Genomic DNA, 23962 nt, shown 5'->3' with positions numbered 1-23962 from the left:
ACCCGACTCCTAAGTAAGCATGAGTATGCTTTTGAGTAAGCAACCAGGGGACTGACGGCTTTAAAGGTACTATGTCCAATTTGCAGGCCAAAAAAATGAAAAAGTTAAATTCCAACTGCATTTGAAAGATAATACTTATTTAGAACTTCCCTAAAAAAGGTGGGGCTTGAAAATGTCTTCAAGTGGGAAAATAATGACTATTAGTTGTCAAATCGACTTTAGGGATATAGAGCCCAAAAGTAATAGTCTTGATTTTCAGACAATTGTACCGAATGGTCATACATTTTATGCTGCGCAAAGATTCAATCAGTTTAATCTTGGCCATCACAAGAAGTGGGTTATTGATGTACACAAATGCTCATGTAACCTTTACAACTCTTTTCATGTATGTTATTACCAAAGAAGAAAAAAAGCCAGTCAGTCACTCAATAGTGTCTGACAGTGAAGTCTAGCAAGTAAACGGTTTCCTTGCATAATTTGAATATGAGGACACTGCTAACGTTTAAATTTCACAGATAGGACATACATGACATATTCATAATTCCTGCAAAGTTCTACAGAATTTGAGGTTGGCTGCAAAAGGGACATAGTACCTTTAAGTACTCTCCGTTAGACCTGGTAATGAGGACTGATGCCTTACCAAAGAGCACTGGCGCATCAACTGGTTTCAGACCCAGGACCTCCAGGTTACAAGACCATTGCTCTACCACTGAGCCATCTTGCCTCCTGCCAATAATATTATTAATAACATTTTCATACAGGATTGTATAATTTACAAAATATCAACAAGTGAAGACTGTAAGACACAATTACATGTTTAAGTAATTTCCCTCTTGGTGTGTCATTTTTGTATACATTTCTGCCTTTACAACTTAAAAGGTATAAACTACAGGAAATGTTAAATAAAAATGTGCATACACATATGAAGTTTTGGTGAAATGCAAAGTCATAAGTAAGGTCGCTGATTGAAATCAGTTTGTGATTAGATTCTGAACATAAACATCACTATCTGAAAACCATCTTCTTTTCGAAACCTGAAGTGAAATTTGAGGTGGGAGAAAGGACATCCAAAAGGGGCGAATTAAGAAAATATATTTTTTAACCTGACAATAAGTTATAACTCTGATCTATCCAAAGTGATGATCTTGTAGCTATTTTCATTTTGAAAGAATTCAAAATCAATGGTTCAGGAGTAATTTTTAATCACGAGAGTGTGCACTGTGGGAAAACCTTTGACTAAGTATCAAGTTAACATGTACCGGTAGATGATTTTTAAAAGAAGACCTAAATGTAATAAGCAAATGACTACCGTTGGTGAAGGTGATGGGACAAACTATCACTTCCGAGGCGATCTGGATGTAGCCATCTTTCCGAAGCGAAGCTGAGGAATGATAGCGTGTACATTCAGATCGCTGAGAAAGTGATAGTTTGCCATCGCCTGAAACCAAAAGGGGATAATTTGCTTTATATTCTACATCGGAAACATTTCACCTCTTCCTTCATTTTAGAGCAACAAGTCATCAATTAACAGCTAAAAAACGGTTTACGATACGTACAGTGCATGCAGTATGGTGGTGTGACCATATAGTTCGCGCCTGGCCAAAGTTTGCGTACTAACACTAAAAGCGCTTAAAGAGGAGAGCAATACGCAGCGTATACAATTAAAGTGCATTGCACTGTGTAGATAGGACTTCTATCTTTAAATAAGTGAAAGTGTGTTGCACTGTGTATACAGTGCGTCCCAGAAAAGACAAAACCGAGAATTATCAATGTTTTATCATAACTTTACCACAATTATAATTAATAAATGACACATATTTGGAAAGCTTAGATCCTCCTCTCCCTCGTATGATTCATATCTCACGCATGAGTGATTACAAGCAATTTGAAGAGAGGAAATCAAAAAGTCATTTGGGGGGCGGTATCTGAATTTAAAAGGAAAATCACATTTCTAGAAAGTTCAATTTCTGCCCTTTCAAATGACACCTCAATCAGGAAAAATGACCCAGGAATAAAAAAGTTCTGTTTGTTTAAAGTAAGGCTTGCATTTCCATAATTTGATCAAACAAGTTCGTTTTCACTGGATGCCTGCCTCACAATCAGCCATGCACAAAGAAGACGAAAGACCTGATGCATGGCTGATCTTCAACGAAACAGAGTTAAGTCTTTTGTCAACTCTGTTTGTTGCTACAGCAGGTAGCCAGTGAAAATGGATTTGTTTGATCAAATTATGGAAATGCAAGCATTACTTTAAACAAACATGACGTTGTTATTCCTGTCTCGTTTTTCCTGATTGAGGTGTCATATGAAAGGGCAGAAATTGAACTTTCTAGAAATGTGATTTTCTCCTTGAAATTCAGATACCGCCCGCCATATTACTTTTTGGTTTCCTCTCTTCAAATTGCTTTTAATCACTCATGCGTGAAATATGCATCATACGATTTGCATCAATTGAAAGAAGAGGATCTAAGCTTTCCAAATATGTGTCATTTATGAATTATAATGGGGATTAAGTTATGATAAAACATCGATAGTTCTCGGTTTCGTTTTTTCTGGGACGCACTGTATAGTCTACACAGTGTAACAAACTTTTTGCTTCTCCCAGCAATGATGGGCGAACTATCTTTCATCACATGATTTACTTTTGACCAATCGTAGAACAAGATTCTTAGTATGTGGAATATAATTACTTTTATCACCCTTTTATTTCTCCTCCAGATCTATTCTTTGAAGAGAAAGTTCTTCCTACAGCGATCAAAATTTATGAAACCTACCACCCAGGCTCGGTCATTCAGATATGCGGTGCAGAGATAGAAGGCCCCGGGGACAGTGGAGGCCCCTTTTTACTAAATAATCACTCCAGGTACGTTTGGTTATATGCTTCCTAAGATATATTTATGTTAATTAAATGTATGTGAAATTGTGAATACCGGTAGTATTAAAGGTACAAGTTTACTTTAATAAAATGCTTTGTTTTATTCATAAATTTGGTATAATGGGATCTTCTTAGTCCAGACATGCTGTTCATCCTCAAATTCTTGGGGAGTTTATATGCTTTCTAAGATATATTTATATTAATTAAATGTATGTGAAATTGTGAATAGTATTAAAGGTACAATTTTACTTAAAATGCTTTGTTTTATTCATAAATTAGGTATAATGTTTTTCCCTACATACATGTAGGCATATATGTCTTTTTGTTCCTGGACAGGAATAATGTGGATCTGCTTAGTCCAGACATGCTGTTCAATCGTCAAATTCTCTGGAAGTCAAAAAAAATGAAATGGTCATCTTACTCACAATGATTGTATTTTAATCATGTGTCATCTAATGCTAGGTTTACATTATGTTCCCGGCAGCTACGGCAGCCTCGTTTGCCAAAATGTAGTGCGCTGTGGGATTTTTGCCATTTTTTCTCTGTTTTCAAGTTTTGTTAGGTCTTGCCAAGTTTTTTTATTACGTACTATCACGTTTTGTTGCGTTCACCCCGTTTTACTATGGCCTACTAGGTTTCTCATCTGTACCGTGGCAAATTTGTTGACAGTTTAAAAATCTGGCCTGGCAATCACGGCCTGTCACTTTTGCCCATTCTGTCACCCCACGTTGTCTCACGTCCATCCCGTTTTATCCACAGTGGCCTGAAACGTGATTGCCGTGGCCGCTGGGAACATAATGTAAACCTGGCATGAAAGAATGATCATTACAAATTGCCTTATCTTGCTTTATATTTACTCTCTTTTCTTTTATTTCATTCTGTCTTTGTCTGCCTTTCTCTCTCTTTGTTTCTCTCTCTCTCTCCCTCCCTCCCTCTCTCTCACTCGCTCACTCTCACTCTCTTTCTCTCTCTCTCTCTCTGTTCCCACCCCCATCCCCTCCTTCTCTCTCTCTCTCTCTCTCTCCCTCTCTCTCTCTCTCCCTCTCTATCTATCGTTCTCTTTCCTATGGCCTTCTTTCTTTCTCTCTTTACAGGTGGCATGTATTATGGGCTGGTGAAGCAGACGATAAACATTTCCAACCACAAATGTTTTCTCCCCCCATCAGAAACATCAACGCAAAAACGAAGTAAGCACATGTTAATAATAATAATAATATTTCGCTTTTATATAGCACTTAATACATCATTGGTGTCTCTAGGCACTTTACAGTTATATTATTACCCTGGTCATCAGATTCAGGCTTGCCAGCACTAAATATATGCACATTCTCCACTCCCTGGGGAGCATTCCAGCCAGGCATCATTATATTACAGACGCTCATAATGCTGAGCAAACTACATAAACTTTTACATCCTATCGGGTATCCAAATGTAGCTGCAAATGTAGATTAACTTCAGCACGAACGTCCTTTGGCAATGTTTTGAACCATGTACCCCTTTGGTTCACAGTCTGGTGGCTTCTCTGTTAGACCACAACACCTCCTTTCCAAGAAACTCTTGTTTGTCAGTATTTCCCCCTTACCCCTTCCTTCAGTCTTATCAGATTTGTGTGTGACCACGACTTCAGCGATTACTACACCAAGCTAGACAGCGATGAGCTGATCTGCATGACAGAGTCAGATCAAAATCTCTGCTTAAAACACCACTGCACTACTTATAGCTACTTGCGCCCTCTATATAGCAAACAATGCCTAATCGGTGCCTCTTGGTCCCCCATGATCCCCTTTTTGAGAGCTTATTTGATGAGATAACCACCTGTCAGTGACCTTGCAGGGAGGTCTAATCCCCCTGGCCAAACTTGTGCAGACGGGCTTTAATCAGACTTTTTCTCACCCTTTTATCGCTTTCCAGCCTGATCAGACTTGTCTTTGACCACCGCTACAGCGACTACTACACCGAGCTAGACAGCGTGGAGCTGATCGGCACGACGTCGCTGGAAGACGATGGAACCGACATCGATGACGTCTACCTCCAACGTCTCCAGGACCTGACCCTGAAGGAGAATAGGTCAAAGGGTTCTTCCTGCGAGTATGCCAACCAAGTTCTGCCTGCCATGGATAATGGCTGCTTTGATATGCTTCCGGTAAGTTCTGAGGATGGTTTTCTGAAAGCAGACTAACTTTAGTCCATGGTTTAATCCACCGACTAAGTATGGAATGCCATGTGTCCATATCACTAAATTGAAACAAAATCTAATAAGATAACTAATGACCAAAAATATAACTTTGATATAATTATGTTATCATGATAATTCAGGGTCATATCTAATTATTCAAAAATATATTCATATGGACACTTGGCATTCCATACTTAGTTGGTGGATTAAACCACGGACTGAAGTTAGTCCGCTTTTGAGAACACCACCCTGAGAGACTAGGCAATTTGTTAGACACCAAGATCATCTGTGGCAATTAAATCGTGGCCTTGTTTCATAAAACTTGTTATCAGTAACAAATGCTAAAATGTCTATTACAAATTTGCTCTCGGCCAATCAAAAATTCTACAATTTCAGTAGCTTGTAACGGTTATTGTAACTTATTATTGATAACATTTCATAGAACAGGGCCGATATGCTTAGGTGCTCTTTACTAAAAAATTCTCTGACTTTGAGTTTTTTGTGCTTTGAGGGTCGTTTTTTATATTTGTTGTGGTCACAAGTTTTGGTTGTTGTTGTACTTAATGTGTAATTGAACTATTTTTTTTTTTTCGGGGGGGGGGTCGGGTTTGCTCTCTGTGTTTCAGGTTCTATGCCTGTATCGTATTCAAAATTTCACCTTCAGAAATTATTTCTATAAAGTTGTAAGATTACAAGATTTACAAGATGAAATCAACTTGTCAGTAAACTAGTTATCAAGCCTTGCTATACCAAAATAGAATTTCCCCTTATTCACTTTAAATCCTTAACAATTAGGATGTCTCAACAATTTCTTTTACGGGTGATGTTATGCCTCCTAAGAGTATCAAATCATAAGAGTATTGAAGGGGGTGTTTGGTCTTATGTAGGCCTTTATAAATCTGTAGCTTAATCATCTGTTTTTGTGTCTTAGGGTGAGCTGATCCAATTGATTTTCAAGTACCTTAGTCTGGATGACTTGTGTGTAGCCGCAACGACATGCACTCTGTTTAGGAAACATTGTTATGACCAGCTTCTCTATGTGGAACTCAACTTACAGCCCTACTGGACAGTGGTAATATGATTAAAATGATTTTTCCAAGTATATGTACAATAATATTGAGGAGGAGGAGAAGGAGGAGGAGGGGGAGGGGGGAGGAGGAGGAGGAGGAGGAGGAGGAGGAGGAGGAGGAGGAGGAGGGAGGGAGGGAGGGAGGGAGGGAGGAGGGAGGAGGAGGAGGAGGGAGGAGGAGGAGCAAATTTACCAAATACCGGTATATCAATTAGTAGGCGGTTTCTCGGCAAAATTTGTATGATCACGTATTAGTCAAAACATATTCTTTCACATGATTGGTAATACGAGCTTCCATTTCATGTTTTGAGAGGGGGGCGTTTCCAAAACTGATCTTTACCTTTAATATCTTCATGTATAAAGGTATCAGGAGACTCGCTGTATGGTTTAACAGAGAGATGCAGGCAGCTGCAGATGTTGGATATATCATGGTGCGGGGACTGGGGGAAAATTGCATCAAAGGATTTCAATAGGTAAGTTCATCAGTGTTCTTCATTTCTGTATTACATGCTCCAGTGATGATCACGGTGATGATGATGGTAGTGGGGGTGGTGATGGTGATGATGATGATGATGGTGATGGTGGTGGTGGTGGTGATGATGGTGATGCAGAGATGTCAACTGTTCCGTTCTTGCCGTATTTGTTCTGTTTTTTCGCTTTGAATACGGCAGTACATTTTTTTGGATGTTTTGTTACGTTTTTTTTTTTTTTTTTTTTTTTCTTTATTTCTGATCATGGGCTTTGTGTTGTAAGTGTATTATGCACCTACATCTTCAAACAATGCACGCAGGATGGTGATACGGGCCCCAAACTGCGCACATTGTGAACCACCCACGTGTAATGTATGCACGTCGCGCTCCGATCCGGGTACGTACATGTATACGTGGTACTGCCGGGTTTTTAAGCTGCTCGATTGGGCGATATGTTAAGTTGAGAGATTTTTTCAAAAATACTGTTTTTTGCTCTTAAGAATACTTTTTTTGTTAAAGAAGGTTGGCATCTACTGATGATGATGGTGATGATGATGATGGTGATGATGATGATAATGATGGTGATGATGGTGATGGTGATGATGATGGTGATGGTGGTGATGATAATGATGATGGTGATGATGATGGTGATGATGATGATGATGATGATAATGGTGATGATGATGATGATGATGGTGGTGGTGGTGGTGGTGTTGATGATGGTGATGATAGTGGTGGTGGTGGTGGTGATGATGGTGGTGGTGGTAGTGATGATGATGATGATGATGATGATAATGGTGATGATGATGATGATGATGGTGGTGGTGGTGGTGGTGTTGATGATGGTGATGATAGTGGTGGTGGTGGTGGTGATGATGGTGGTGGTGGTAGTGATGATGATGATGATGATGATGATAATGGTGATGATGATGATGATGGTGGTGGTGATGGTGATGATGGTAGTGATGCTGATGATAGTAATGAATAACACTGATGACGATGATGATGGTAGTGATGCTGATGATGATGAAGATGAGGAGGAGGAGGAGGATTGTGATGATGATGGTGGTGGTGATGGTGATGGTGATGATGATGATGATGATGATGATGGTGATGATGATGATGATGATGATGGTGATGATGATGATGATAATGATGGTGATGATGATAATGGTGATGGTGATGATGATGGTGATGATGATGATAATGATGGTGATGATGATGATGATGGTGATGATGATGGTGATGATGGTGATGATGATGGTGATGATGGTAGTGATGCTGATTATAGTATGAATAACACTGATGACGATGATGATGGTAGTGATGCTGATGATGATGATGATGAAGATGAGGAGGAGGAGGAGGATTGTGATGATGATGGTTAGCAATGAAAACCCAAGATTCATATTTAATTAATTTTTTTATATACGCTTTGTTTTATCATCACGTCCTCACTCTTCTCCCACCTGCAGTTTTCTATTCATGTGTGGAAATGAACTCAAGTCACTGAGATTGAAGGCATGTCGATTTGTGACTAGTGAAACACTCGAAGCCATAGCAACCGTTTGTACCAAACTCAAAGGTAACTTCATTCTTTCATCTATAAAAGCACAATATTTTAGTTTCCTCCAATGAAAAATTCCTTTTGTGCCCCCCGCCCCAATCTTTATGAAAGCTATAAAGGCATTCTTGTAAGATAGGAAAGGCTAATAAAAGAAACAAAGCTAAATTTTATAATATTTTTTCCCCTGTAAAATGCAATGCGATCCATATCTAATAAGTATTCATATTTGCCCATCTTCTTTCAGATACCGCCCGCCAAATGATTTTTTAGTTTCCTCTCTTCAAATTGCTTGTAATCACTCATGCGTGAGATATGAATCATATGAGTTGCATCAAATGAAAGAGGAGGATCTAAGCTTTCTAAATATGTGTCATTTATGAATTATAATTGTGATTAAGTTATGATAAAACATCGAAAGTTCTCGGTTTCATTTTTTCTGGGACGCACTGTATAGCTCTTCATGTACATGTATTTAAATTCTCATACAAATATTGTCTTCTATTATTGTTTTAGTTGATATTATTGGTCTTTCATTACACTGGTTTACTATGATGTTCAAATTTATTGATATTTCTTTCCTGGGGACCTCGTGATGGGTTATTCCATGAACCTGTTATTAATGAAAGAACTTCAAGACTTCGAGCCAGCATTACCTGTTGCTATGTCGGACAAGCCTTGGGAAACATTAGGTTGTCAAGAACAAATTTAATTTATTTTAATTGTATGCATGAAATCTGAATATGTTTAAATTATAGTAAACCTGTATATTGAATCTAGAGATAACTTCATCTTGCATAAGTCTTTGTTAAAGGTACTATGTCCCTTTTGCAGCCAACCTCAAATTCTGTAGAACTTTGCAGAAATTATGAATATGTCATGTATGTCCTATCTGTGAAATTTAAACGTTAGCAGTGTCCTAATATTCAAATTATGCAAGGAAACCCGTTTACTTGCTAGACTTCACTGTCTGACAGTATTGAGTGAGTGACTGGCTATTTTTCTTCTTTGGTAATAACATACATAAAATGAGCTGTAAAGGGTACATGAGCATTTGTCTACATCAATAACCCACTTCTTGTGATGGCCAAAATTAAACTGATTGAATCTTTGTGCAGCACAAAACGTATGACCATTCGGTACAATGGTCTGGAAATCAAGACTATTACTTTTAAGCTCTATAGCTCCTAAGTCGATTTGACAACTAATACTGATTATTTTGCCACTTGAAGACATTTTCAAGCCCCACCTTTTTTAGGGAAGTTCTAAATTGGTATTATCTTTCAAATGCCGTTGAAATTTAACCTTTCCATTTTTTGGGCCTGCAAATGGGACATAGTACCTTTAAGTGCCTCATTTCAAATTATTTGTAATAATTGTATTTATTGCAACATTACGTGTTGTTGGGTAGGGCAAGCCATAATGTTTGTCCTACCTAGCAACAATTAATGTATGCAATTTACAATTTGACGATTGAAATATATTTATTAGAAACAGGTGAATGAAATTATTTGTAATGTGCCACTAAAAGGGATCTGGTAACTTCGTCTCAGATTCTGAAACAAAATCTTGGGTTTAGCTCATGCTGCAATGATAATTATAAACCTTTAGGTCAGTCAGGAAATCCATGACTTTTACAAGCCAATCGTCTCTCTGATTATCAAGATATTTATGATTGGAATTACAAATTTTGAAAACCGTTTGCCAAATGGTTTTCATAACACTACAGCCTATTGGGGAAAACGAGTATGGTAAAACCGGTCACTCTAAGATTTTTACTTTTTTGAGGCACTTCATGATCATTTTGAAGTGCAATTTTTTTAGGGCTTCAATATTACACCATATCACAGACACTGATAACACGTAGGGTCGTGCATCTCAGATTCAACATTGTTAAAGTTAATATTCTCATTATTGTTTTTAATCTACTTCTAGAGCTCAATCTATCATCCTGCCGCAGTTTAACACCCAACAGCTACGGCTGTCTGCACTCACTCAAGAATCTAGAAACACTCAACCTGTACCGTGCCAAAATAACCGAGGCTGAAATGATCCAGATCTTCAGGTATCGTATTCACACTCTTTCAAATTAATTTAAAGGGAGAAGTCAGACGTCCATAGAAAGTTTTTAGCTTAAGTTGAAATTTGAATAAAAAAGAGAAAGATATGAGTAAAGAAAGAGGAAAATATGTTTTTTTTTAATTGCTGTTTTATTTTTAGGCAGCAATGATCCAGATCTTTAGGCAAGTCTTACATTCAGGTGTCAGTTTCTTAACTTTCGCCCGAGTTGAAACAGAAAAAAAAAATATATATATAGTTTGAAAAAAAGTCAGACAAAATGTCTTCTTCATCATGAAATTGTAGATAAGGAAGGTCAAGTGAACTTCCCCTTAGATACAATCCTATCGTTGTTTCTGTTGTTGTTTTTATTTACTGTTTATTATATACTGGTACTGCAATCAAACCTGTCTATAAAGACCGCCCAAGGGAGACAAGAGAAGTGTACAGGTTCCTTTAGTACATGTTTCAATGAGAAACCAATTTCAAGGGAAACAAAAATGTGGTCTTTGGAGACAGGTGGTCTTTCTATACAGGTGGTCGCTAAAGCAGGTTTGACTGTATTTATTATGTTCCGTTTGTTTATTCCGCAGCCATACACCTCAGATGAGGAATCTAAACCTAGGAGGGATACGGTTCGTTTCCACGCTGGATAACGTCATCCTACAGCTATCACAGACCTGTCCGTAAGTTGCATCTTCTTTTGTTTTGCCTCTCTCCACCCAGGTGAAGTCCAAGTAAATGGTTATCCATTATGAAATAAATTTCTTAAAGAAGCTGTCGGAAGTGAAAAATGAAAGAATACCAGAGATCTAAAGCTTTGTAAAACGGAAGTTGGCTGAGAGCAAATTTTTCATAGAACTTTAGCATTGATAACAAGTTTTTATGAAACGGGGCCCTGGTTGATCATGGTAATGCAATCATGTATTTTATGATTAAAGATTTTTTTTTTGTTCTTTGTTTTTCTTCCTTCTTCCTGCATTATAGACGGTTGGAAAACCTAGATTTGTGGAGAGCTAAAACTTTGTCTTTCGTTGGATTGGGATACCTTGCAGCAGGCTGCCCCAATCTACTAGAACTTGATGTAGGATGGTGGTAAGTCTTACACACTAATCCCTTCCCGCCCCCACCCTCACACTAGGCCTCCCACCCCTCCCCCCCCCCCCCCTTAACCCCCTCCCACCCCTCCACTAGTCTAGCAGTAGATTGACATATTGAACTTGGACTTTATGGAATCAATATATTCGTTATATTCGTTATATTTCAAGTGTAGATTGCTTTAAACATGCCCTCAAAACTCATTTGTTCAAAGCGGCTTTCCAGTAGATTTAGATTTACTTTCACATTGTTATTGTTCATTTTCTTTTTGGTATTTTTGTGTACTTATAGTTTTTCTTCTCCATGCGCCTCAAACACATTAGTCATGTGGAGTTGGCACATTACAAATACTCTATATTATTATTATTATTATTATATAGGATGGTGGTAAGTCTTACACCCTAATCCCTTCCCCCCGCCCCCACCTTTAACCTAGGCCTCCCACCCCTCCCTCCCCTCCCCCTTAAGCCCCTCCCACCCATCCACCAGTCTAGCAGTAGACTGCCATACTAAACTTGAACTTTATAGAGGATAGTGGTGTGTCTTACTTTTTAACCCCTACCCCCTTACCCTCATCACCCCTTACCCCTCCCCACCCTCCTCCTAACCTCCACCCCAGTCCTCTCCTAACGGCTAATCTTCCCCTTACACCCTGGCAACCCCTCTCCCAATCTTTGCCTTCAATGCCCCTTCCCCATTCTACTAACAGGCTGTATTAATCTGCTTGAACTTAACATTTTCATAACCTTTTGTGGACTGAATTATCAACATTTCTTTAAAAAAAATTAAATAGCACTGCATTCAGTACATATCTTGATTTAGTATGCCTTGTATATATATATATATATACTAGTAATACTTACAATGTTGTGAATAATTTATCATTCTATGAACTTAAGGTTTCAGTAAATGAATCATTTGCAATCATATTAAGAAGTTGGATTTGTATTAAAAAATGTGTCCATTGACTTGTTACCCTTATCTTTTTTCCACTCTAGCTCTGATCTTAGTGTGAATACCACTTGGCTAAGAAAGCTTGTCTCTGGCTGTCCCAAGCTCAAGAAGCTGTTGTTAACATCTATACGGTAGGTCAAACTTTAATAGGACATGTATGTATCTTGCAATCCAATGAACTGATTAGATTTTAGGGTCATGAGGTCAAAGATCAAAGGGTCATACATGTATGTGAAAAATAGCTTGTAATCACGATATTCTGAGAACCTGTTAATGGATTATAATCAAACTTGAATTTGAAAAATTGCTTCTGTTTTGGTTTGTAAAATCGCTCTATAACGGAGGCATCATTTTCGGCTGCTTCCAGTCGAAGTTCCATCTAGTTTTATTTCACTTAAATTTTATCAAAATGTGAAAGAGGATGTCATTTAAGACACATTTCTGCAAGGATTTTTCAAAACAAATGTTTTTGAAGTTGAAAATTGATGAAAGAATACACAATTTAGGTTTTTCTTTGCAAAAGTCTGTCTTAAATGACATCCTCTTTCACATTATGATACAATTTAAGTGAAATTTTGCCATCACTGTAGAGGAACTTTCAAAGTTTCAAAGTTTCAAATTTATTCATGTTACCAACAAAACATTACAAATCAATTATAAGCATTTAAAACAAATGTAAGAAATACATGTTGGAAACTTTAATATAACTGTAATTGGATTAATTGATTGTATGAACAGGAGCATAGCAGATGGTGACCTGTACTCAATAGCATCTAACTTGCCAGATCTGGAACAATTGGACCTGTTAGGAGCTCAACGTGTAAGCCTAAACGGTATAACAAGGTAAATTGTGGTTTTCCATATTTCTTCAGTTTTTTTCTTATACATATGCCCTAGACAAATATTTGGAGATTTAGAGGGAAATTTGTGAAAATTATCTGTAAAATGTAAATAGAGGGCTGTTCGCAAAGGAGACGATGGAGTTTTAAATATATGTGTAATCAATTACAACTGTGCAAATTCAAAATTTCATTCTTTGCTGGAAAACTATCCTTTCATTGTTCATTTTTTATTAAATCCAACTTTGTATCGAGGTGGATATCCATTTTGGAACATTAATCTTCAAAACAATGAACATATATTTCTCTAAAACCAATGAAATTAATTGGTCATTTTACTATAATTTTTCTGTATGGTAAAGACCATAAAACAAGAATCATTTTACCTGAAAATAGATTTTTGTAGGATGTCACTTTGACAAGGCGCATTTATGGGTGTGGTGCTATGTTGGGATGATAATAATTGCAGGTCACTCAGGCAGAACAGTCGTATTCACTGATGAGGCTTATTGCATCACTCAGTAATTGACTCATGTGTGACAGGCGGTTTATTGCTGTTTTGTCTACAACTAGTATCTGTACATTTGCCACACTCAACCCAGGTGATGTTAAATGGTACCCTGTAGAATTAATTTCTTGAAATGCTAGAGCGCCGTAGTGGCAGCCATGCTAAAGCCGGGTAATAACTTTGGAGCGCCAGGAGTGTCAAGTCTGACAGACATGAGCCGTATACAAGAACCCACTATCATTATTATTATTATTTTTGTTTAACAGGGTACTGGACAAGTGTACCAAGCTAGTCTTCCTGGATGTTTCATTCTGCCAGCAGCTCACGTTAGATGTAGTCTCCAAGCTCAGAGAGCAGTATCGTCACACTGACATCAAGAAAAGCTTCACGACCACATAATCATATTCATGTTGGGTCAGGTTTTATATATTGTTTTACATGGAGTTTCTAGCTCCAAATAGGGGATGTGTTAGATGGAGTATGGCTGCTTGGTACAATGGATTGGATTGGTGTATGTCAGCTGAAATAATAGTATAAGTGTGTCAACATTGAGAAAAGCTTCACTATGTAAGGCCCCTCGCACTACCTACTCATATTCACGTTGGGTCAGGTTTGATATATATATATCGTTTGGAGGCAAGAGGGCGTAAAGTTGTCATCATTATTTTACATGTAGTTAATGCTTTTCTGGCTCTAAACAGATGGAGTATGCAGGTAGCTGTATGTGATTTTGGAGTATGGTATATCAGCTGAAAGAACAGTATGAATATGTCAACATTAAGAAAAGCTTCACTACGTAAGGCCCCTCGCACCACCTACTCATATTCACATTGGGTCAGGTGTGATATATTGTTTTACATGGAGTTTCTAGCTTCAAACAGGGGATGTGTTAGATGGAGTATGGCTGCTTGGTACAATGGATTGGATTGGTGTATGTATGTCAGCTGAAATAATAATATGAGAGTGTCAACATTAAGAAAAGCTTCACTATGTCACTAAGGCCCCTCGCACCACCCAATCATATTCATGTTGGGTCAGGATTGATATATATTGTTTGGAGGCAAGAGGGCGTAAAGTCATCATTTTAAATGGAGTTAATGCCCTTCTGGCTCCAAACAGGGGATGTGTTAGATGGAGTATGTCGGTAGCTGTGTGTGATGTTTGGGTATGGCAAAATGGATTGGTTTATTGTATGTCAGCTGAAAGAACAGTATCAGAATGTCAACATTAAGAAAAGCTTCACCACGTAAGGCCCCTCGCACCACATATTCAATTTCATGTCTGATTATAGTTCTGAAATATGTTCAGGGGTGTGGCAAAATGAACGAGTATCAAAGGTTTTATGACACATGCTCCAGCAGCAATTTATCTGCCGTCCTTTTCCGGCGTTCTCGTGAAATCCGCCGCTACTCTTTCACTTTGTACATAGCAGTTCATTGCGTGTAATGCCTATGGGAGTCCGCTACCCCATAGACTTTACACGCTCCATGACCAGCAACTTATTTTCGCGAGAAGGCCAAATTTCTTACACTATTAAGTGAATTCCTATTAACTGCCACCCTGGACCCACACAATGTCCCAATAAGCTAATCATAATGTAAACCAAGCAGTAAACCCACTTGCTAAGCTAAATCAAACTCTACATCTATGGTAAAATAAAGCCTTGAGCAAATGTTGCCAGAGCAATGTCATGTTACTCTCCTTAGCACCACCTGTGCATTTCCATGTATGGTTCAAATGATATGTTTTTGAAGTATTTTAGCTTGAATATTTATTAATTAGATGCATGTGATGTAGGGGTATTGCAATATCAAAGGGTATTGGAAGCCCATAGCACCACCTGGTCATTTCCGTGTATGGTTTGAATGATTAGTTTTGAAGTAGAGTAGATAGCGTGTGTAGCTAGATGCATGTTGATATGGGGGTATTGCAATATCAAAGGATATTGATGAAGACCCAATGTACCACCTATTCATTTCCATGTATGGTACAAACAATTAGTTTTGTAGTAGAGTAGATAGTGTGTGTAGCTAGATGCATGTGATATGGGGGTATTGCAATATCAAATGGTACCACCTACTCGTTTCCATGTATGGTTCAAATGATTAGTTATTAAGTAGAGTAGATTGCGTGTGTATGTAGATGCATGTGGTATGGGGGTATTGCAATATGAAAGGGTTTGGAAAAACCCTAGCTCCATTTATCTAATCTCATTCAGGTTTAGAGAATTTAAAGGCAGCGCATCCTCCCTACTGGCATAAGGTATAATTTCCTTTGAATAGAATGGTTATGGAGAAGAACGTATTTAAGAACACCAATCTGAGGTTTAGGAATCTGAAACTGCCATTGTACATGTGTGTGACGTTATGGCAACCGCAGGGTATCATTTTGAATTATCAGCGAGTTGTCCAGTATTCCGTGCTCGTAATGTTTGAGAAAGAAACGGTGGTGTTTTGCGTAATATTCATTATCTTACAAAATATAATTATAAGGGTTTGGTGCTAATTGTGACCCATTTATGACATTTTTCAACGGATTGCAAAATGCATCGGACACCTTGAACCTACATGTATGCAATACTTTTGATAGTATTATGTGTACAGTCAAACCTGCTTTAGTTGACCACCTGTCTACAAAGACCACATTTGTTGTTTCCCTTGAAAATGGTTTCTCATTGAAACATGTACTAAAGGAACCTGTCTACAAAGACCACTTTTTGTGCTTCCCTTGAGTGGTTGCTATAGACAGTTTTGGCTGTATTATGTATATGATATATGGTGTCATAAAGGTTTGTAATTTTCCTCTTTGTGAGACTGATGATCATGTTTCAATTAATTTTCAAATGCAATGAACTTTGTAGATACAATGAACATTTCAATCGAAGAAGAAAAAATGTAGAGGCTGGTATGATCAATTAAACTTCCTGCAATGCTGCAGTATACGTCATACAGGCCAGAGAATTCAGTAATTGACTTTATTGTTATCTTCTAAAAAATAATGATAATAATAAATCCATGTATATTCTTTTTAGAACAAAAACTATTCAAAAGAGGCTGGAATGTCAGTGTGCGAATATAAGGTAGTGTACATTTATACCTCAAATTCCTTTTGGGGAATTTAAGATTTTGCACAAAAATGATGACTAAATCAGGAGATTCCAGTTCTTTGTCTGTGACATGTAGTCAATTCATATCCAGCACGACATACATGTAGCAACAAGTAATGTATGCAGACTGGATTCTGAGTATTGTAGTTCATGCATTGATTACAGGTCGATGGAATAACTCGTTCCCAGGAAAGAAAAATCCATACATTTGAACATGTTAGTAACTGGTCTATTATTTATGTTACAGAACTCCCTCGCAAACTGTATATCTGTATGTAAGTCATGTAAAAAGAAATTTTGCTATGCAATGTAGTCAAAAGATTTGACTGTTTTGAATGTTTACTTGTCCATAGTCCATGTAGTGAAGTGTTTAGTGTGCAATAGAATTATCTTCAATAGAAATTCATAAATGGAGGGGAATTTTTTTTAATGTTTTTATACTAATTTCATGTTTTATAGCCCGATCATGTTGTACATTTATTTACTTATTACCTTATTATCTACTTATTACCTTATTACCTGTAGATATAGATAGATAATGCGAGTTGTGATTTTTTTTCTGTTCATCTTTCAATCTGCAACAATGCTATAATCCAGTTTCAGAGGCTTAAAAATTATTCTCCATTTCATTAAACCTTTCTTATGTATACATGTACCAGATTAGCAATGAATATCAGGGCCTGTATTCAATTCAATACTTGAATTACAGGTATATCAGTATTCTACTTGGCATATACATGTAGCTTCGCTAAGTAAAATGGCTCAAGTTGCTTGTTCAGATCAAATCTAAGTTTTGTACATTAGTAAGCCAACTTTAATGTAAAATACTTCCTGATGGCCATTGTGACATCACAGGGCCAATTATAAAATTATGCACAATAAAAGGGTCGCTTTAATATAATTATGCAACATTGACTGTGTATGACAATTGTGTACCTTCCAAACTACGTGAAAATACTAATATGAAATAGTAATATTTCTGAAATAAGTATTGAATTGATTGTGAGCTGTGAACTATGTGTTTATAAAGTAAACTTTTACTTGCATCGATGTAGCAGATAGTAGTGTGATATCATTTATATTCTTAATTTTGTTATGATTTGTCGGATCCTCATTTGATATGTACATGTAGGAATTAAAACTTGGGTTTTGTTCTTGAAGTTTATACTGACATCATTGTAGCAGTTTCATATTTATTTATACACTCAGCAAAAATAAAAAGTGGAAACTATATTAACTTTTGCATAATAAAGAGTGTCCCATTTTCTTTCTTTTTTCTTTTTCTTTTTATATTATTATTATTTTATTTTTTTAAAGAAAATTTGTATTCAATCATTCTTGAGCAAGAACAAAACAATAGATTTGAACAAAGTACATGTGACATATTTTCTTTTTTTGCTTTTTTGTATTATGTATGATTTTAACAATATAACATATATTATACCTGTGTAGGCCTACATGTATATGTACATTTACACTTTTTGTATATTATTAATCAAACTAATAGTGGCATATGATGTTTATGTCACAGTGTCTTACTATTCATTATGGTTTACATGATTTTTATCACATTCCTTTATTGATAATGATACATATTTTTCTGCTGCGCACCTACAAGCAGATCAAATATAAATCGTTTTCATGGGTTTTCTATTGGTCAAAGAGACAAAGATTTTGTAAATAATTATTATGATATGCATGTAATTTCATGATAGTATCATTGCTAGCATGCTGAGCTTTCATATTTGCCACTTATATATTTCTCTTTTTTATTCCATCCATTGTACATATGTTTTATTATGTTTTATATACAAAATAGATCAATTGTGAGTTACTAATGAGGTTCAGCTGATTGGTGAAGTAACTTGAAAATTAGTTCTTTCTTCGCAAGTCCACCACCTGACCAAGGGGTATTTCATAAAGCTGTGCGTAAAGTTACGAATGACTTTACAAATGATTCTAATATGAAGAGCCAAATGGGATGCCCAAAGTTTTTCCTGACATTTTAACAAAGTGTGACTGTATTTCCCATAATCTCAATTAAATTGTAGCCAAAAATACACTTTGCATTAAAATGATTTGCTAATAATGATAAGGTTAATCTACATCTGTATATTTCAACTTTAGCTTATGCAATCAAAAGGATTTGAGAATCCCATTTAGCTCTTCATATTCAAGTCATCCACACAGCTTTATGAAACAACCCCCCCCCCCCCCCCCCTGGATACAAGAGGGAGTACATATAAGCCCTGAACAGAGTTAGGACAAGATTCTTATTTTGCAACGTACAGTCCCATTCTACCAAATCACTGTCTCCTGAATCAGCAAAAGCGCCAACTGCAACATAGGTCCGCATTAGCCTGCAGCATGCAAATGAAAGCTTACTGAAATATGTCATTTTTCTGTTAATTGTGAAGAAAGAGCTACTTTTCAAGTAGTATGTATTAAAGTTATTTTTTCTCTTTTCAGAGAGTGATTTAGTCTGAACATGCATGCATAGGTACATTAACGTTGATAAATATAACAGCTCAGACACACATGGTGCAGGAAACCATTACATTGTGTTTTTTTGTAAACGAAAAGCAAGTAGGGATGAAAAAAGAAGCTGCATGCAGCAAAAGACCTACATGTTCTCACTGTCTGTATGATATGAGATACAGAAAGATGAAGCATATTATGCTAAAAAGGATGCCACGGTTTACCACATAATATATAGAACAATAATTCAATTTTGATAATCCTACATCACGGCAATATACAAATAATAATTAAAACGATTGACCGGTTTCACTTTTATTTCTTCAGATATATATATATATATATTTGAGCCTCAAAAGAAACATGATTTTTGTAGTTTCAATGAAAGTGGGGGGGGGGGGGTCTATAGAAGACAAATCATCAATTACTTAGTAGAATGTTCAGTAAAAGTATCATTATATCATGCATGCTACATTTTACATGTATGCTACATTTTACCTGTATACATGTATAAACTTTTGCTATGTACATATCATTGCATCAGGTTATAAAGTTGAATTATTTTTTTTTTACAGAAAATAATTCACTTTTACCTGTAATTAATTCAAATGTGTATATACATTTATATTCTATTTTTGCAATTGTAGCTTTATATATACTAGGAGTGTAACATAAAGGCCATGACAGTGTATGGCTTTATACAACTACTAAATGCACAAATTATTACATGTCATGAAATCTGAAATGTTTACAATGTATTGGCATTAAAAATAAGTGATATACAGCATTATCACCTTATAAATCGTACATCTTTGTACCGGTAAGCATTATTGGTCGCGATTGTTCATAATACAAATTTGTTTCTAATGCAAACTTGTTTCTTTTCAAGAGAAAGAGAGAGAGAAAGAGGAAGAGGAAGGAGATGGGAGAGAGAGAGGAAAAGAAAAGCAGAGAAAAATAAGAAAAACTACGTGTTTCTAGCTGTGCTTATTTCTCTCTGCCTTTCATAATCTTTCTTTGTGTCATTATGTCTATTCTATATTTTTCCTTCTCAATTTTCAGTAAACTACATGTATGTAATAAAAACATTGAAAACAAAAAAGAAGGTATTAATAAAATGTTAGGGATATGGAAAGAGGGCGGAAAGAATTATCAGTAACATGGAATTTTCAAGACAAAGAAAAAGTTTGATGACGAAATAGGGCAGAAATTAAAAGAGAAAATATTTAGAAACTGGCAAAACAGTCAGCACAATACAGACCACACAGTTGAAATGTTCATATGCTTTCAGTATTTTATTTCATGTTTTTAAATCCATCTTATAAGCATGATATACAGTCCACACAAAGTAGGCCATTTCCTGGCAAATTTGGTCAAATTCCTCATCCAAATAATCCATTTCAAACTCTGTTATCAGATATTGACAACATTTACAGTATTACATTTGTATTTACAAGAACACAAAACATATTTTTGTTCATTCCATTGATGCACCGGTTCCTAAAAAAATAGGAAACTATACACAATCTATGATAGTTTGTTAGAGGTACAATTTCAAAACAAATTAAAAAAGAAGGGAGCGTTTAGCAACAAAATTTACTATAAGAGAAAAGTACAACATACATGTACATGGCGAACACAATCGAGGGAGGAAAAACTTGGTCTTGTTTATAACCAATTCGGTGGAACAAAATTAGCGTGATGAAATAATCTCTAGGGGAAAACTGGAAAAATACTTAAATCAAGATGTTGCCGTCAAATGGAATAAATTTGGTGTATTGATGCATTAAAATGAGACCTCGATATAAAGACCACTCAATGGCTACAAGAAAAGTGGTCTTAAACACAGGTTCAACTACACATTTCATCAGAATATAGTCTATATAGACAGGTGATCTTACTGTACAGGTGGTTATCATAAATGCAGGTTTCACGGCCTATCGTTACAGCATCCGTACATGATCTTTGTTGTGCCAATAAACAAAACACAATAGTTAATAGAATTGAAAGTAGAAACTAAACAAACACGGTTATCACAGATGTAAATCATTGGCTGCCCACAAAAATGATGTCATGAATAAGTATTTTTTTAATGGTCGTAGCAGCCTTATTCACGGTAGCCGATGACAATGAAGCCCACCATATGACAAGAATTCTGCAAGAACAGCAAGGATTCTGGTTTGATACTTCAAAACACTATACCACTGCCTCGTCTTGGTGTTGGGATATTCTGTGTACTAATGTCACGGTCAATTTCTACCTCTTCTAGTTTATAGCTTAAATGTGTAGTCCCACCTAGTCCTTACTTTACCAAGAAACAATACCAATAGCAACACTTCTAGTACAGAAACAGAGTGAATGTACACATGCACACATTCAAGATCGCCCTTCCTGGAAGAAACCTTGTTTCAAAGTGAAGGAAACAGTTTAAACCCTATCAGAAGTTTTACAGGAGTAACAGCTCCCTGGAAACTTGAAATCTAAAGCTTTGAAAAACGGAAGTTGTCAACCTAATAACTAGCTACCGGTATCAACTTGATGATATCATCTTATGTAGAGTACGCATATTCACAATGACTTTGCATTAATTAAGCATGGCTCGTCGTCTCAGCTAGATAGGCGAGCCGATCGGACCCACATGTTATGTTGATTTTTTAGGACTTGCGTTTGATTTTCAGAGTTGCCTTTAAACGCAACTCTTTATGCAAGAGCACCTTGGTAAACAGACGGACTCCAAAGTTGCCCCGTTCAAACTCAAGGAGAAATAAATGACCAGATTATTGCTTTGGCATAATATCAATAGTGGTATCTGAATATCTATTTAAAAGTGTCAGTCTATTCCTTTGGAATGGAATATATCTAGATAAAAGACTTTTCTTTCCCTTGCCATGGATATATTTTACGCCGAGGCTGCTTTTCCTTTTATGATGTCATAACATGTAAAAACAAGGGGGGAGGTGATTCTATAAAAACCCTAATCCCATCTCAAGTTTGAAATTTCTTTTAGGACATTAACATTTTTCTAAAAATAATCGTAACTAAGTATTAAGGATGTTACCCAGTGCCTCTCTTCACTTTTCCCATTAGCATACCTTCTTCTCAAAATAAAGCAATATGTTATTAACAACCAATAATCACAAATATGCCAAGATATGAAATCAATTTGTACAAGATCTATTGAAAATATCTAAATCCACTAAAATGTAAGCGTAACAAAACCGTAGATTTGAAAATACAAAAACTGTATAACATTTTACATGCTAAAAAAAAAAGAATATAAACAATATCTAAGCGGCAATTTGAATACATCCGGTGAATATTAAGTGTTTCATAATATATACAAATAACTTTCAAAGCACCAACTCAAATATATAGTTTCTAGCCTGCATAGTAATATATACTGGTTCATATCCCAGTTAACGCAGTGAACAAAAAAAGACAGTTCTCTGATCTTTTGAAATACCCAGAAGAGAAAACTAATTTTCCCAACAAAATGTACCTGAACTCTTTAAACTCCAAAGAGACATAATGAATTATCTTTACATATCACAAAAATTAAATCTGCAAGCAATACTGATATGAATATAGAGAAAATATAATAACTTTGGGGCAAATATCTTTTAGGAAATGCTGCAAACACTACAACATCGTTGCATTCATGTTCCTTTCCTTATTCTCATGTTATTTACATACAAATAATGTTTAAAAAGATCAATCTTATGAAATATAAATAGTAGAAGATATGTCTGTGAACCCATTACAGAACCCAAGTGTAGATACATTATTTTCCCATATAAAGTAATAGAAATGCAAGTGTATACAGTGCATGCAGAGCACATGGATGATATGTGCTCTTTGTTTTAAGCTACATTTATAACACTGATATACACAATCCCATATTATGCTCAAGCCTTGAGCATTTGACTGTCAAGTGGATTTGGCGCCTTATAAATCATATGTATTATTATTATTTTATTATTATTATGACAGACTGGCAACGAACAGTATTTCCCAGAAAAAGAAAGCCCAAATTAAAAAAAACAAGAAAGCTAGAGTAAATAAGTTGAAAGCGATAATGGAAAGCGATATAAAATTAGAAAGGCTATGAAGAAAATCAATTTACACAACATTTAATTGAAAAAGTATCAAATCTAGAAACGAAGAATCCGAATTGTGGATACATTTCGTCGCTGTTTTCACGAAGTGAGGGTAGTGAAAAAAAATTGCGTTCACTTTGCGTTACGATTTTCCTCACTACCGTCACTTCGTGAAAACAAGGACGATTTGTGGCAATCATGTAACCTAAAGCATTCAATGTGAAGAGTCTATCCTATGCAGCTGTGAAGGTACAATGAAAACTTTCAAGACTGGTCTAGAAGATTTGACCAGAAGTGTGACAGAAAATGAAGGACAATGGTGATTTTACAAGGTGTTCATTTGTGGCCCATCAAATTTGTTGGGCTGATTAGATTTCGTTTATTATAATTTATGCTGAATAGCCCATGAACACTTACTGAGGACACCCATACATATTTTAAAGCTTGCTCTCAAAATGTCTTTCTAAACTATCTAGAGTAAACGAAAAATTACCATACATGTACATCTATCAAACTATATATATATATTTGGTCAATTGTAAAAAGTACTATCTACACGGTATGTACCTAAATCTATGACAAACGAGCGAAAAACAATGAAAAAAACAAGTCTAGGAATGTCAGTCACTACAGGAATATATGAGGTACTTTGGATCATATCTTGGTCTAC

At 36.2% G+C, this 23962-nt stretch overlaps 1 protein-coding gene across 6 annotated transcripts in view; it reads left to right on the top strand.

Moving 5' to 3' along the window:
* The window catches only part of LOC755106 (F-box/LRR-repeat protein 4), a 28667-nt gene extending 12395 nt beyond the window's left edge, over nucleotides 1-16272 (top strand). For 4 of the 6 annotated variants that reach the window (XM_030990610.1, XM_030990607.1, XM_030990608.1 and 1 more), the window contains 12 exons: nucleotides 2719-2863; nucleotides 3970-4062; nucleotides 4787-5018; nucleotides 5983-6123; nucleotides 6484-6593; nucleotides 8066-8175; nucleotides 10090-10219; nucleotides 10806-10898; nucleotides 11200-11307; nucleotides 12309-12395; nucleotides 13003-13107; nucleotides 13878-16272. In XM_030990610.1, coding sequence (XP_030846470.1) covers nucleotides 2719-2863; nucleotides 3970-4062; nucleotides 4787-5018; nucleotides 5983-6123; nucleotides 6484-6593; nucleotides 8066-8175; nucleotides 10090-10219; nucleotides 10806-10898; nucleotides 11200-11307; nucleotides 12309-12395; nucleotides 13003-13107; nucleotides 13878-14010 — 1487 coding nt within the window. In that variant the 3' untranslated portion in view covers nucleotides 14011-16272. The remainder of the gene's footprint in view (nucleotides 1-2718; nucleotides 2864-3969; nucleotides 4063-4786; nucleotides 5019-5982; nucleotides 6124-6483; nucleotides 6594-8065; nucleotides 8176-10089; nucleotides 10220-10805; nucleotides 10899-11199; nucleotides 11308-12308; nucleotides 12396-13002; nucleotides 13108-13877) is intronic. The other 2 variants (XR_004064975.1, XM_030990612.1) reach the window with 2 other exon arrangements.
* The last annotated feature ends 7690 nt before the right edge of the window (nucleotides 16273-23962 follow it).

The sequence above is a fragment of the Strongylocentrotus purpuratus genome, unplaced genomic scaffold (genome assembly GCF_000002235.5).
Source record: "Strongylocentrotus purpuratus isolate Spur 01 unplaced genomic scaffold, Spur_5.0 spur5_scaffold_19, whole genome shotgun sequence".
In the NCBI taxonomy this organism is placed as follows: Eukaryota; Metazoa; Echinodermata; class Echinoidea; order Camarodonta; family Strongylocentrotidae; genus Strongylocentrotus; species Strongylocentrotus purpuratus.
Note: the sequence above shows the minus strand (reverse complement) of the source record. Positions and strands in the feature narration are given on the sequence as shown.